The 15,651-nt window shown below is 49.9% G+C and overlaps 1 protein-coding gene across 1 annotated transcript; it reads left to right on the forward strand.

Moving 5' to 3' along the window:
* The first annotated feature begins 2,072 nt into the window (after window positions 1-2,072).
* Window positions 2,073-13,967, forward strand: TM4SF5 (transmembrane 4 L six family member 5). The gene is made up of 5 exons (XM_005582580.5): window positions 2,073-2,286; window positions 11,371-11,451; window positions 13,244-13,380; window positions 13,597-13,780; window positions 13,857-13,967. Exons 1-5 carry the CDS (start codon window positions 2,110-2,112, stop codon window positions 13,869-13,871), a joined length of 594 nt encoding a protein of 197 aa, XP_005582637.2. The 5' UTR covers window positions 2,073-2,109; the 3' UTR covers window positions 13,872-13,967.
* The last annotated feature ends 1,684 nt before the right edge of the window (window positions 13,968-15,651 follow it).

Consider the following 15,651-nt stretch of genomic DNA (forward strand, 5'->3'; position numbering starts at 1 on the left):
GAGGTCACAGCTGCAGTGCCATGATTATCTTACCATGGCACTCTAGTCTGAGTGACAGAGACTCTATCTCAAAGAAAAAAAAAAAAAAAAAAAGGGAGAATGTAAAATCTTTAAAGAAAAGGGACAGAGGCTGCGCACAGTGGCTCATGCCTGTAATGCCAGCACTTTGGGAGGCCGAGGCGGGGGATCATCTGAGGTTGGGAGTTTGAGACGAGCCTGGCCAACATGGAGAAACCCTGTCTCTACTAAAAATACAAAATTAGCCGGTGCGTGATGTCGCATGCCTGTAATCCCAGCTATTCGGGAGGCTGAGGCAGGACAATCTCTTGAACCCGGGAGGCAATGGTTGCAGTGAGCCATGATCACACCGTTGTACTCCAGCCTGGGCAACAAGAGCAAAACTCCACCTCAAAAAACAAAAAAGAAAAGGGACAGAAAACATCAGAAGCAATATGGAGATATTTTTTAAAGCATTAAACATGCCAACAGAAGCAAAATCAAATTATCAGTTATCATAATTGCCTATGAGTCAGAGACAAATAGTTGGGTGAGGTTCAAAGTATTTTGTTTTTCAGGCGTCCTCTGATTCAAGAGGTAAATTCTCTACACATTTTTCTCAATCCAGTTCCTCTGTCTTATAAATAGCAGAGATGCTGGCCTTCCATTCTGAGAGGTAAGCTTTCTCCATTTTCCACGTTTCTGTAGTGGTCTGAGTGGGCCGCTGGGAAGGGCTGCATCAGGGGCTACTGGCTGGTGACACTTTCCAGGTGACAGCCTCATCGCATGCCCTCTGAAGCCCTGCAGCCCTTCCTGCCACCCTCATCTCTTCACGGCACTCCCACATCCTACTCAAACTAGGTTCATTCTGTGGGGGCCTTCACTCTCCTGTTTGCTTCTGAGACCCAGGAGGCAGAGGTTGCAGTGAGCCAAGATCGTGCCACTGCACTCCAGCCTGGGTGGCAGAGTAAAAGAGAAGTTATCAGGGAAACTGCAGCACCCCAACAAAAACAACTTCTTTGACCTCAAAATGCCAACAAAAAAAGGCAGAAGCTGATTCTCACAGAGCTGGCTCAGATCACATGGCTGTTGCTCAATCAGACACCGAGGCTAGTGGGATAGAACGCTCTCATCAATGAGGCCTAGGTCCTGAGCCCACCCTGAGTGACAGGTGGTGGTCTCAAGAGAAATAGACATCAATAATCAAATACCGAGAAGACGAAATGCAAGGACAATAAGAGCCCACAATCATCTCTTTAATTTCTCCCTGAGAAGAACGCTCCCTATGGGGCTAGCAGAAATGAAGAGGCCACCACACGTCTGCTCTGTGCTTCCTAGTTTACAGAATACTTCTCAGGTTGTCCCATTTAATCCTCACAAGTAGCCCACAAGGCAAGTGGCATCACTTATTTAATTAATTATTTATTTATTTTTTTTTTTTTTGAGAAAGAGTTTTGCTCTTGTCACACAGGCTGGAGTGCAATGGCACGATCTCAGCTCACTGCAACCTCCACCTTCCAGGTTCAAGTGATCCTCCTGCCTCAGCCTCCCGAGTAGCTGGGATTACAGGTGCCCGCCACCATGCCCAGATAATTTTTGTATTTTTAGTAGCGACAGGGTTTCACCATGTTGGCCAGGCTGGTCTCAAACTCCTGACCTCAGGTGATCCACCCACCTCAGCCTCCCAAAGTGCTGGGATTACAGGTGTGAGCCACCGTGCCCGGCCACAAGTGGCATCACTTTATACAGATGAGGCAGTCAAGACTTGGAGACATAAAGGGGCTTGGCTAAGTTGCAAAGCAGCTATGGAACCAACAGAGAGAGAGGCTGTGGAGCTGTGCAGAAAAAACAGGAAGGCATTAACCCAGGGTATGTGTCCATAGTCCCCACTTGTCCATCACCACATCCTCCCTTCACCTCAGGGCTGCAGCTCCTCCGCCTCTGCCTCCTCCGGGCCCATATCCTGTGCTCCTCTCCCTTATCATTCTGATCCTGCCAGTTTCTACCACGCCTCTGTCCGACCTTTGCTCCGTGCTCCACGATTGTTTTCCTCTGGACCTGGGAACCGCCGGCTTACTTTCACTCACTGCCTGCTCTTCCTAACACCTCACCATGTGTACGGGAAAGTGTGCCCGCTGCGTGGGGCTCTCCCTCATCACCCTCTCCCTGGTCTGCATTGTGGCCAATGCCCTCCTGCTGGTGCCTAATGGGCAGACCTCCTGGACCAACACCAACCAACTCAGCTTGCAAGTCTGGCTCATGGGCGGCTTCATCGGCGGAGGCCTGATGGTGAGAAGGCTGGCAGGGGAGCCCGGGCCAGGTGGCTGGGTGCCACCGAAGGGGTTCTGAACAGGAGGGACAGGGAGAGGGGAATAAGGACGGGTCCTTGGGAGAGGATGACAATGGCTTGGTGGGGTAGGAGCCCTCTGGAGTCAGTCCTAGAGGAGCCCCAGGGACCCAAGCTGAATATCTGAGAACAGAAAGGATGAGAGCCTCAGTGCTCTAAAGAGCTCCCCTACTGGGTAGGGAGCGTGTCCCGCCTGTCCTCACTGTTGAGCAGATGCTGGGAAAACCTCATTACAATGGTCGAGGCAGAAGGAGCAGCTGATTTTCAGAGACGTCACCAGGGCAGGATGATAACAGGCATCAGGGTGGGGCGTAGGGAAGCTACTCAGAGCCAGGGACTGACGTCACGGATCAGTCACCCTCCCCTGCCTCCACGTCCCTTCACTCTCACTCCACATTTCTGGAAGCCCAATCTGTGCCAACTGCTAAGGATAAACTCAGAACCTAGGTCAGTATGGCAGGGAGGATGCCCCCAAGTCGTCTTCCGGGAGACGAGAATGTATTTGCCGGGGGTGCGGGGTGGGGGTTTTTTTGGTTTGTTTTTGTTTTTAGACAGGGTCTCTATTGCCTGGGCTGGAATGTGGTGGTGCAAACATGGCTCACTGTAGCCCCAACCTCCTGGACCCAAGCAGTCCTCCTGCCTCAGCCTCCTAGTAGCTGGAATCACAGGTGGGCATCACCACACCCAGTAACTTTTTTGAGATGGAGTCTCGCTCTGTCGCCCGGGCTGGAGTGCAGTGGTGCCACATCTCTGCTCACTGCAACCTCTGCCTCCTGGGTTTAAGCATTTCTCCTACCTCAGCCTCCTGAGTAGCTGGGATTACAGGCACGTGCCACCACACCCAGCTAATTTTTGCATTTTCAGTAGAGACGGGGTTTTGCCACGTCAGCCAGGCTGGTCTTGAACTCCTGACTTCAGGTGATCTGCCTGCCTCAGCCTCCCAAAGTGCTGGTATTACAGATGTGAGCCACCGGCCCTGGATTAAATTTTTTGTAGAGACGGAGTATCCCTATGTTGCCCAGACTGGTCTCAAACTCCTGGGTTCAAGTGATCCTCCTGCCTCAGCCTCCCAAAGTGCTAGAATTATAGATGTGAGCTACCACGCCTGGTCAAGACTAGGATCTGTCAGAAGTGGAGGAAAAGGAGACACAGATGTCCCAAATTTACTAACCCCCGTCTTCCAACTCTCCACCCATTTAGGGAAACTTTGGGATGGTCAACCTAGTTTAATATCTTCGTGAGATAAAGACAAAAGATCTACCCAGCACAATTCCCCACTTCTCAGGACAGCTGGCTAATGACGTTCTCCAGGGGAGAGCTCCCCTTCGTCCCTTTTGCTGGTCACACCTCTATTTGCTGAAAGAGGATACCTCTCCTTTAACCAACAATCCCCTCTTACTCTCTGGTATCTTTTCTTCTACTCCCTCCTCGTGCATGGATTCTTGGCTGCTATTCTCTATTCCATCGCTCTAAATTCAACTCTCTCTGAGAGTCACACTCCTCTCAGGCTGACACACTTAACCAGTGCCACGGGGTGCTCCCTCTCCAACCTAAACCACCCTGTCTGCCCACACTCCTCTGCCCCATCTAACCAGCTTGCTTCAGCGGAGCTCCCTGAGGCTGCCCTCCCCAAATACGCATTCACAGCTACCTTTCTCCCACCTCTGTGCCCAGAGTCACTCTCAAGAAGCACCACCTGGCTGGGCGCGGTGGCTCACACCTGTAATCCCAGCACTTTGGGAGGCGGAGGCGGGCCAATCACCTGAGGTCAGGAGTTCAACACCAGTCTGGCCAACATGGTGAAACCCCGTCTCTACTAAAAATATATATACAAAAATTAGCCAGGCATTGTGGCAGGTGCCTGTAATCCCAGCTACTTGGGAGACTGAGGCAGGAGAATCGCTTGAACCCGGGAGGCAGAGGTTGCAGTGAGCTGAGATTGAGCCATTGTGCTCCAGCCTGGGCAACAGAGCAAGACTCCATCTCATAAATAAATAAACAAATAAATAAGCACTGCTCTATACCACAGGGACACAGACAGGTTCCTGCTCTCCCTGAAGCTTGTGTTCCCTTTGGTGAGGCCAGTCTCACGGAAGCAAGGCTGGAAGTCCCACAAGGGCAAGCACTGCCTGCTTTGTTGGCTGCTACGTACCCGGTGCTAGACCAGTACCTTGCACTCAACAGACACCCAATTAATAGTCACAGGATGGTAGTATGTGCCTGTAGTCCTAGTTTGGGCCCAGAAATGAAAGGCTGCAGTGAGCCTTTCAAATGAAAGGCTCCACTGCACTCCAGCCTGGGCAACAGAGCGAGATCCTGTCTCAAAAAAAATAAAAAATAAAAAAGTCATTGAATGAAGTATAGAACTAGGCAAGGCAATTTCAGATGGAAGTAGGTACCATCGGCCAGGTGCAGTGGCTCACGCCTGTAATCCCAGCACTTTGGAAGGCTGAGGCAGGTGGATCACGAGGTCAGGAGTTCATGGACAGCCTGACCAACATGGAGAAACACCATCTCTACTAAAAATACAAAAATTAGCCAGGCATAGTGGCGCATGCCTGTAATCCCAGCTACTCGGAAGGCTGAGTTAGGAGAATCGCTTGAACCTGGGAGGCGGAGGTTGCAGTGAACCAAGATTACACCATTGTACTCCAGCCTGGGCAACAAGAGTGAAACTCTGTCTGAAAAAATAAAAAATAAAAATAAAAATAAAATAAAATAAAATGGTGATGGCATGAAGAGCTCTGAGGCAAAGCAGATGCCACTTTCTATAGGATTTTCAGGGAAGGGCTCTATGAGGTGACGTCTGAACCGAGACCCAGATGACAAGAAGAAGGTGTGAGTGTTGCAGACACTGGGGGCTGGAAGTACAAAGCCTAAGGTGGGAACAAGTTCCACACTTCTGAGGATCAGACAGGTGGCCGGTGAGGTGAGGTGTAATGAGATGAGGTCTGAGGAGGGCAGAGGCGAGGCCTGGAACGCCCCAGAAAGCCACAGTGGAGTCATTTGAATTTTTATTATAAGTACAACAGAAAACTATTGAAGGACTTTTTGCACTTTTTTTTTTCAAGTTTTAAAACTTTTTGTTTAAGTCATACAGACAAGTACCCAGATCCTTTGTACACAGCTCAACAAACTTTTACAAAGTGAGCACATCTGAGCCCAGGTCAAGAAACAGATCATTACCAGAAGCGCAGACATGCCTCTTGCCACACACGAAACCCCAGAATCACCTCACCGACAAGCGTAACCACTATTTTGTCTTCTAACCCCATAGACTAGTTTAGCTTAGTTTGCACTTTGCACAAATGGAATCATAGGGTATGTGTCTGGCTTCTTTTTTTTTTTTTTTTTTATTTGAGACAGAGTTTTGCTCTTTTTTTTTTTTTTTTGAGACGGAGTCTCGCTCTGCCGCCCAGGCTGGAGTGCCAGTGGCCGGATCTCAGCTCACTGCAAGCTCCGCCTCCCGGGTTCACGCCATTCTCCTGCCTCAGCCTCCCGAGTAGTTGGGACTACAGGCGCCCGCCACCGCGCCCGGCTAGTTTTTTGTATTTTTTAGTAGAGACGGGGTTTCACCGTGTTAGCCAGGATGGTCTCGATCTCCTGACCTCGTGATCCGCCCGTCTCGGCCTCCCAAAGTGCTGGGATTACAGGCTTTGCTCTTGTTGCCCAGGCTGGAGTGCAGTGGTGCTATCTCAGCTCACTGCAACCTCCGCCTCCCAGGTTCAAACGATTCTCATGCCTCAGCCTCCCAAGTAGCTGGGGTTACAGGCATGCACCACCATGCCTGCATAAGAACTACAGAAAACTGGTAATATCTATTAGCACTGAATATTTGCATGTCTTAAGAATCAGCAGTTTTACTGCTAGGTTTTTATCCAACAGAAATGCACATGTATTTGTACCTAAATACCTCTACAAGAATGTTTATAGCAGCATTATTTGCAGAACAACCAAACTGGGAACTATCCAAATGTCCTTCAACAGTAGAATGGGCTGGACACAGTAGCTCATGCCTATAATCTCGGTACTTTGGGAGTCCAAGGTGGGCGGATCACCTGAGGTCAGGAGTTCAAAACCAGCCTGACCAACATGGCGAAACCCCGTCTCTACTAAAAATACAAAAATTAGCCGGTCATGGTGGCAGGTGCCTGTAATCCCAGCTACTCAGGAGGCTGAGGCAGGAGAATCATGTGAACCCGGGAGGCAGAGCTTGCAGCGAGTTGAGATTGCGCCACTGTACTCCAGCCTGGGAAACAGAGCGAGACTCCCTCTCAAAAAAAAAACAAAAAAGAAAAAGAAAAGAAAGACCAAAGTGAGGTCACAGAAGTCATCCAGGAGAGATGACAGTGGCTTGGACTAGGCCAGTGGCTATGGAGATGGAGAAATATGAGCCGATTTGGGCTTAAACACCATGTTTTCTTCTTCATTTATGATGATGACCCTTTTCTTTTCACTAAGACAGAAAGATGGCAAAGACTGAGACAGAGAAGCACATACTACAAAGGGAAGCAAATACTTTAATCAAAAGAGTAAAAATCTCGGCCGGGCGCGGTGGCTCAAGCCTGTAATCCCAGCACTTTGGGAGGCCGAGACGGGTGGATCACGAGGTCAGGAGATCGAGACCATCCTGGCTAACACGGTGAAACCCCGTCTCTACTAAAAAAATACAAAAAAATAGCCGGGCGAGGTGGTGGGCGCCTGTAGTCCCAGCTACTCGGGAGGCTGAGGCAGGAGAATGGCGTGAACCCGGGAGGCGGAGCTTGCAGTGAGCTGAGATCCGGCCACTGCACTCCAGCCTGGGCGACAGAGCGAGACTCCGTCTCAAAAAAAAAAAAAAAAAAAAAAAAAAAAAAAAAAAAAAAGAGTAAAAATCTCAAATAGGGCCAGGTGTGGTGGCTCGTGCCTGTAAAATCCCAGCACTTTGGGAGGTGGAGGCAAGAGAATCGCTTCAGTCCTGGCATTCAAGACCAACTTGGGCAACACAGTGAGACTCCATCTCAACAAAAATTTAAAAATTAGCTGGGTCTGGCCAGACATGGTGGCTCACACCTATAATCCCAGCCCTTTGGGAGGCCGAAACAACCTGATCACCTGAGGTCAGGAGTTTGAGACCAGCCTGACCAACATGGAGAAATCTTGTCTCTACTAAAAATACAAAGTTAGCAGGGTGTAGTGGCGCATGCCTGTAATCCCAGCTACTTGGGAGGCTGAGGCAGGAGAATCACCTGAACATGGGAGGCAGAGGTTGCAGCGAGCCAAGATCCTGCCATTGCACTCCAGCCTGGGCAACAAGAGCAAAACTTCGTCTCACAAAAAAAAAGAAAAAAGAAGAAAAGAAAAAATTAGCTGAGTGTGGTGGTACAAGCCTGTAATCCCAGCTACTCGAAGGCTAAAGTGAGAGGGTCACTTGAGCCCAGGAGGTTGAGGCTTCATGAACCGTGATCATGCCACTGTACTCCAGTCTGGGCAAAAATGCAAAAACAGAAACCCTTTCTCAAAAAAGCAAAAACAGAAACAAAGGCCAGGCGCAGTGGCTCAAGCCTGTAATCCCAGCACTTTGGGAGGCCGAGACGGGCGGATCACGAGGTCAGGAGATCGAGACCATCCTGGCGAACACGGTGAAACCCCGTCTCTACTAAAAAATACAAAAAAAAACTAGCTGGGCGAGGTGGCGGGCGCCTGTAGTCCCAGCTACTCGGGAGGCTGAGGCAGGAGAATGGCGTAAACCCGGGAGGCGGAGCTTGCAGTGAGCTGAGATCCAGCCACTGCACTCCAGCCTGGGCGACAGAGCCAGACTCCATTCTCAAAAAAAAAAAAAAAAAAAAAAACCAGAAACAAAAACCTCAGATAAGTAGATCATTCAAAATTGGTAAGTCCAAAAGGCAATTCTAGGTGTGTTTGGATCCACAAGCCTCCAGTTAGTGACCTAACCAGGGAGGCTAAGCAAAGGTGTCAGCATGGGTCCTGGCCCTGTCATGAGACAGAAAAAGGAGAGAACAGGTGTTTCTCTGAGGTTGCTAGGGATGATCTAATAGAACTGATACTCTCAGTCCCTTCCCTGGAGAAGCACAAATGCTGCCTTGGATGGTGTGTGCCAGATAAGACACATGAGGAGCCAGGCACAGTGGCTCATGCCTGTAATCTCGGCATTTGGGGAGGCTGAGGCAGGAGGATTGCTTGAGCCCAGGAGTTCGAGACCAGCTAGGCAACGTAGTAAGACATCAACTCTACAAAAAAAAATTAGCCAAGCATGGTGTTCCGCGCCTGTAGACCCAGCTACTCGGGAGGCCAAGGTGAGAAGATCATTTGATCCCAGGAGGTCGAGGATGCAGTGAGCCATGATTGTACCACTGCAATTCAGCCTGGGTGACAGAGTGAGATCTTGTCTCAAAAAGCAAACACACACACACACACGCACACATATGAAAGCAAAAAGCAAGACAGCTGTGGAATTCCGGAGATAGGAGACAGGCAAAGAACCTGACCTGGTGCAACAAAGATAAAGATAAGGCTGGAGCCAGGTGAGGAGCCTTGAATGCCTTACAAGAGTTAGGCATTAAAGTTGCAAGTCTTAGCCGGGCGCGGTGGTTCACGCCTGTAATCCCAGCACTTTGGGAGGCTGAGGCAGGCGGATCACGAGGTCAGGAGATCGAGACCACCCTGGCCAACATGGTGAAACCCCTGTCTCTACTAAAATACAAAAAATTAGCCTGGCGTGGTGGCGTGTGCATGTAATCCCAGCTACTCAGGAGGCTGAGGCAGGAAAATCGCTTGAACCTGGGAGGCGGAGGTTGCAGTGAGCCAAGATCACACCACTGCACTCCAGCCTGGCAACAGAGTGAGACTCTGTCTCAAAAAAAAAAAAAAAAAAAAAAGAGTTCAGTCTTGACGGGCTTCTCTGTGAAAAGACCCTAAAGGATTTGAGCAGAGAAAAGACGAGTTGAAAGCTATGTTTAGGCCAGGTGCAGTGACTTATACCTGTCATCCCAGCAATTCAGGAGGCCGGGGCAGGAGGAGCCCAGGAGTTCAAGACCAGCCTGAGCAAATAGCAAGACACCATGTCTACAATTTTTTTTTTAATTAGCTAAGTATGGTGCATGCCTGTAATACCAGCTACTCAGGAGGCTGAGGCAGGAGGATCACTTGAGCCCAGGAGGTCAAGGCTAAAGTCAGTCATGATCAAGCCACTGCATTCCAGCATGGCTGGCAGAGAGAGACCCTGTTTCAGAAAGAAAGAAAGAAAGACAGACAGACAGAAAGAAAGAGAAAAGAAGGAAAGAAGGAAAAAGAGAGAGAAAGAGAGAAAGAAAGAGAAAGAAAGAAAGAAAGAAAGAAAGAAAGAAAGAAAAAGAAAGAGAAAGAAAGAAAAAGAAAAGCTATGTTTAATCTGATAGAGGATAGTGTGGGATGATATGGGGCAAGAGCTATGGGAGTATAATAGGGAGACTGAGAACATCCTCATGGGAGGTGATTAGGGATTCAATGTGGGGGAGAACTCACAGATTCAGGAGCCACTTAAGGAAAATTTGAGAAAATCTGATATCTTTCTGGGTGTAAGATTAAAGATTTCCAGCCTGGGTGACCTAGTAGATGTTATTTTTTCCACTGATGGAGACAAGAAAGTCAAAGGGAGATGAATTTGAGGAATATCATGAGATCAGCGTGAGGCTTGTTGAATTTGAGCTAAAACCAAGACATTCAAGTGAACATAGGATCTGGAGGCAGCAATTTTGGAGGCAACTTCTGGCAGAGTGAAGAGCTGATTCCCTGAAAGGGGATGGGCATTGTTAGGAAAGCCACGGGGAGAAAAAAAGACCAAGGGCTGAATCTAGCAAGAGTGCTAGACCATTCACTAGCACTTTTCCACACTCTACCATAATCCCAATTCACCAGACACTCCAATACCACTATCCCATCCTGCTGCTGAGGGAACTTATAACTATTGAGTTACTCTGAGCCAGTCTTTTTTTTTTTTTTTTTTTTTTGAGACGGAGTTTTACTCTTATTGCCCAGGTTGGAGTGCAATGGCACGATCTCAGCTCACCACAACCTCCACCTCCCGGGTTCAAGTAATTCTCCTGCCTCAGCCTCCCTAGTAGCTGGGATTATAGGCATGTGCCACCATACGCAGCTAATTTTGTATTTTTAGCAGAGACCGGGTTTCTCCATGTTGGTCAGGCTGGTCTGGAACTCCAGACCTCAGGTGATCTGCCCGCCTCAGCCTCTCAACGTGCTGGGATTTCAGGTGTGAACCACTGTGCCCGGCCTCTGAGCCAGTCTTGACACCAAGTCAGCTTGTTCTCCCATTCAATCCTGAGAACAGACCTGTAAGGTAGATCTTCCAGACCCATCTTTTTTTTTTTTTTTTTTTTTTTGAGACAGAGTCTCGCTCTGTCGCCCAGGTTGGAGTGCAGTGGCCGGATCTCAGCTCACTGCAAGCTCCGCCTCCCGGGTTTACGCCATTCTCCTGCCTCAGCCTCCTGAGTAGCTGGGACTACAGGCGCCCGCCACCTCGCCCGGCTAGTTTTTTGTATTTTTAGTAGAGACGGGGTTTCACCGTGTTAGCCAGGATGGTCTCGATCTCCTGACCTCGTGATCCGCCCGTCTCGGCCTCCCAAAGTGCTGGGATTACAGGCTTGAGCCACCGCGCCCGGCCAATTCCAGACCCATCTTACGCAGGGCAAAACTGAGACCCTGAGAGATTAATCAATTCATAGCATGTGAAGTGGTCTCCCTGACTGCCATTCAGTAGCGCACCTACTATGTGCCAAGATTGGGGAAAATAATGATATTGGGCCCTACCCTGCAGAGGCCACAATCTGGACAGAGATAAGGTAGGCGCGTAAACAAGGATAAAGTAAGGTGAAGCCCAGCAGCGCTCCAGGAGAAGTAGAGATAAGGTCCTCTACAGTCCAAAGGGCTGAAGGCATCACAGGAAGCTTCCTGAAGGAGGCAGGCACTGATGCAAGTCAGGCCTGGAGGATCTGGGCGGATGCACTATAACAAAGACTCTTGTCCCACAGGTGCTGTGTCCAGGAATTGCAGCCGTTCGGGCAGGGGGCAAGGGCTGCTGTGGCGCTGGGTGCTGTGGAAATCGCTGCAGGGTAAGATCCAAATTAAGGGCCGGGCGCGGTGGCTCAAGCCTGTAATCCCAGCACTTTGGGAGGCCGAGACGGGCGGATCACGAGGTCGGGAGATCGAGACCATCCTGGCGAACACGGTGAAACCCCATCTCTACTAAAAAATACAAAAAACTAGCCGGGCGAGGCGGCGGGCGCCTGTAGTCCCAGCTACTCGGGAGGCTGAGGCAGGAGAATGGCGTAAACCCGGGTGGCGGAGCTTGCAGTGAGCTGAGATCCAGCCACTGCACTCCAGCCTGGGTGACAGAGCGAGACTCCGTCTCAAAAAAAAAAAAAAAAAAAAAAAAAGATCCAAATTAAGAAGGAATTCAGGACTGGGGGTGTGTCTCATGCCTGTAATCCCAACACTTTAGCAGGCTGAGGTGGGAGTATGGCTTGAGCCAGGAATTCTAGACCAGCCTAGGCAACAAGGCGAGACCCCTATCTCTACTAACAATACAAAAATTAGCCCGGTATGGTGGTAAGAACCTGCAATCTTGGCTACTCAGGAGGCTGAGGCGGGAGGGCCGCTTGAGCCCAGGGAGTCAAGGCTGTAGTAAGCAGTGATTTAAAAAAAAAGAAGAAGAAGAAGAGAAAATATGCAGAAATTAGCCAGGCATGGTGGCAGGCACCTGTAATCCCAGCTACTCGGGAGGCTGAGGCAGGAGAATCACTTGAACCCGGGAGGCAGAGGTTGCGGTGGGCCGATATCATACCATTGTACTCCAGCCTGGGCAACAAGAGTGAGACTCCGTCTCAAAAAAAAAAAAAAAAAGAAAGAAAGAAAAGAAATTTGGACTCGGTTTCTGCACCTGTCCTAGCAGAACCACAGCACTCTCTATGGAATTCCTAGCTACACAAGCTCCTCTGCAGACTCCCAGGCTCCACCCCATCCCTCCCTGGCACCCACAAATCTCAGATCTCAATGATCCTGAGGGGTAGGGGGGTGAGGGGGAGAGGGGGGAACTACAACCCCAGTGAACCTCGGCGGCCGCTGGCTTTCGGGTTAGCCTAACTGCAAGCCCCGGGTTTGACGGGAAATGTATTTTAAACCTGACTCAAGGCTGGGCGCAATGTCTCACATCTGTAATCTCAGCACTTTGGGAGGCCAAGGCAGGCAGATCGCCTGAGACCAGGAGTTCCAGACCAGCCTGGCCAACAGCGAAACCCTGTCTCTACTAAAATATAAAAATTAGCTGGGCGTGGTGGCAGGCGCCTGTAATCCCAGCTACTTGGGAGACTGAAAGAACAAGAATGGCTTGAACTAAGGAGGCAGAAGCTGCAGTGAACCAAGATCGCACCACTGCACTCCAGCCTGGGTGACAGATCAAGACTCTGTCTAAAATAAATAAATGAATATAAAATAAAATAAAAATACATTTTTTTTTGAGACGGAGTTTCACTCTTGCTGCCCAGGCTGGAATGCAATGGCACGATCTCGGCTCCCTGCAACCTCTGCCTCCCAGGTTCAAGCGATTCTCCTGCCTTAGCCTCCAGCATGTGCCACCACGCCTGGCTAATTTTTGTATTTTGAGTAAAGACAGGGTTTCTCCATGTTTGCCAGGCTGGTCTTGAACTCTCGACCTCAGGTGATCTGCCCGCCTCAGCCTCCCAAAGTGCTGGGATTACAGGCGTGAGCCACCGCGCCCGGCATTAAAAAATACATTTTAACAACCTGACTGGAGCAGATTTCAATAATGCGTGGGGGCTGGCGCGGAGCGTCGTCACCCACAGGTGAGGAGACTGGGCCTTATCTCCCCTTGCACACCACATCCAGATGCTGCGCTCGGTCTTCTCCTCGGCGTTCGGGGTGCTTGGTGCCATCTACTGCCTCTCGGTGTCTGGAGCCGGACTCCGAAATGGACCCAAATGCTTAATGAACGGCAAGTGGGACTACCACTTCGAAGACACCGCGTAAGGTTTAGCCTGTATTCGTGTCCTGCATTCTCTGCCTCTTCCCTCCCGCCCTTCCCCCGTGGACTGGGACACCTGGGCGGGACTCGACCTTCGAGAGCACTCGCTCCACGTGGGTTACCTGGGCCTTTGCAAATCCCCTGGGACCTATTCTTGGGGGCGGGGGTGGCGCACGCGCACGCCGCCTTCTCCCACGTGACCTTACCCCTCCCACAGGGGCGCTTACTTGCTCAACGGCACTGTGTGGGATCGGTGCCAGGAGCCCCCTCGCGTGGTCGCCTGGAATGTGACGCTCTTCTCTCTGCTGGTGGCCGCCTCGTGCCTGGAGATAGTACTGTGTGGGATCCAGCTGGTGAACGCGACCATTGGTGTCTTCTGTGGCGATTGCAGGAAAAAACAGGTGAAATGGCGTGCGGTGGAGTTGTAGAGGGAACTTGCCTGGTCCTGGCTGCGTTCTCACCTTCTCTTTTCCGCAGGACGCCACTCACTGAGGCTCCACTGACCGCCCGGTTACACCAGCTCCCTCCTGGATGCCTGCCTGGCACTCTCACTCCCTGGCTCGCTAGAATAAACTGCTTTGAGCTCTCTTCCCTGTCTCAGACTGTGCCTTCTGTTAGAAGGAATGTGCAAGAGGCTACAGATACACCTGGGCTTTGGGGCCCCTGCACCCCACTTGTACTTTCTTAACAAATAGATACTGAGCTATTTGGTTGCGCTGGAAATAACGATGGTAAACAAGGCAGACAAGTTTTGTTCTCTCAAAGAACTTGGCATTCCAAGGGTGGAAGATAGGCAATTTTTAAAAGAAGCAAAAAATTATTTCAATAGGTAATAAGCACTTTTTTTTTAAGACAGGGTCTTGCTGTCACTCAGGCTGGAAAGCAGTGGCACGGTGTCGGCCCACTGCATCCTCCACCTCCTGGGCTCAAGCAATCCTCCTGTCTCAGACTCCCGAGTAGCTGGGACCATAGACATATGCCACCATGCCTTGCTAATTTTTTTGTAGAGACGAGGTTTTGCAATGTTGCCCAAGCTGGTCTCGAACTCCTGAGCAAAAGTAATCCTCCCACTTCAGCCTCCCAAAGTATTGGGATTACAGGCATGAGCCACCGTGTGCAGCTAATAAGCACTTTTTAAAAGCATGTTGGTAATGGGATTGATATTAACTTATGGAGAGACTCTCTTTTATCATAGGGAAAATTTGAGAAAATGAAATTTGAGCTAAGATCAGGAGGGCTTGCTAACCATCTGGATATTTGGGGGATTATAGGCAGAGAGAAGAGCAAGGACAAAGATCCTAAACAGGGATCAGTTTTGTAGGAGAAAATAATGAAAACTATGGAAAAGACACTGTAATCTCTTAAACTCTAGAAAATGGAACTGTAAAGCCATTGTGACCTTGTCACCTCCTAATTTGGTAGAATTTTTTTTTTTTGAGACAGGGTCTCACTTTGTCACTCAGGCTGGAGTACAGTGGCATGATCTCGGCTCATTGCAGCCTCAACATCCTGGACTAAAGCGATCCTCCTGCCTCTGCCTCCTGAGTAGCTGGGGCTACAGGTGCACACCACCATACCCCTGCTAATTTGTGTCCTTTTTGTAGAGAGGAGATTTTGCCATGTTGCCCAGGCTGGTCTCCAATTCCTGAGTTTAAGCAGTCCACCAGCCTCAGCCTCCCAGAGTGCTGAGATTACAGCCGTGAGCCACCACATCTGGCCATAATTTGGTAGATTTTTCTTAATCTTAGGTCACCGGTTCAGAAAGGAGACAACCTCAGCACCTAATGGAGGCAGGGTGTGCAGATACTCTCAGAAAGCCAGACTTCCTGGCCGGCACCATGTTGCAAGTCTGTAATCCCAGCGCTTTGGGAGGCTGAAGCTGGTGGATCACTAGAGGTCAGGAGCTTGGGACCAGCCTGGCCAACATGGGGAAACTCCGTCTCTACTAAAAATACAAAATGAGCTGGGCGTGGTGGTGGGTACCTATAGTCCCAGCTACTCAGGAGGCTGAGGCAGAAGAATCGCTTGAACCCTGGAGATGGAAGTTGCAGTGAGCCAAGATCATACCACTGCACTCCAGCCTGAGCGACAGAGAGACTCCAAAAAAAAAAAAAAAAAAAAAAAAAGCCAGACTTCCATTACTTGTCTGAAATTTATGTGTTTAAGTGCGTTTTTCTCGAGTCCATAACTTTCAGCAATCTACCATGGACCCCTGAGACCAAACCCAAATGTATGCCTCCCCCAGTGCCAGGTTAGGAGGGGAAAAGGAGAC

The sequence above is a fragment of the Macaca fascicularis genome, chromosome 16, assembly GCF_037993035.2.
Source record: "Macaca fascicularis isolate 582-1 chromosome 16, T2T-MFA8v1.1".
Lineage (NCBI taxonomy): Eukaryota > Metazoa > Chordata > Mammalia > Primates > Cercopithecidae > Macaca > Macaca fascicularis.

Excerpts from the sequence above, each read along its gene's own strand:
- TM4SF5 (XM_005582580.5), top strand. The coding sequence starts at position 2,110 with ATGTGTACGGGAAAGTGTGCCCGCTGCGTGGGGCTCTCCCTCATCACC. Across the intron at positions 2,287-11,370 it reads TCATCGGCGGAGGCCTGATG|GTGCTGTGTCCAGGAATTGC; the intron begins GTGAGAAGGCTG and ends CTTGTCCCACAG. Across the intron at positions 13,381-13,596 it reads TACCACTTCGAAGACACCGC|GGGCGCTTACTTGCTCAACG; the intron begins GTAAGGTTTAGC and ends CCCCTCCCACAG.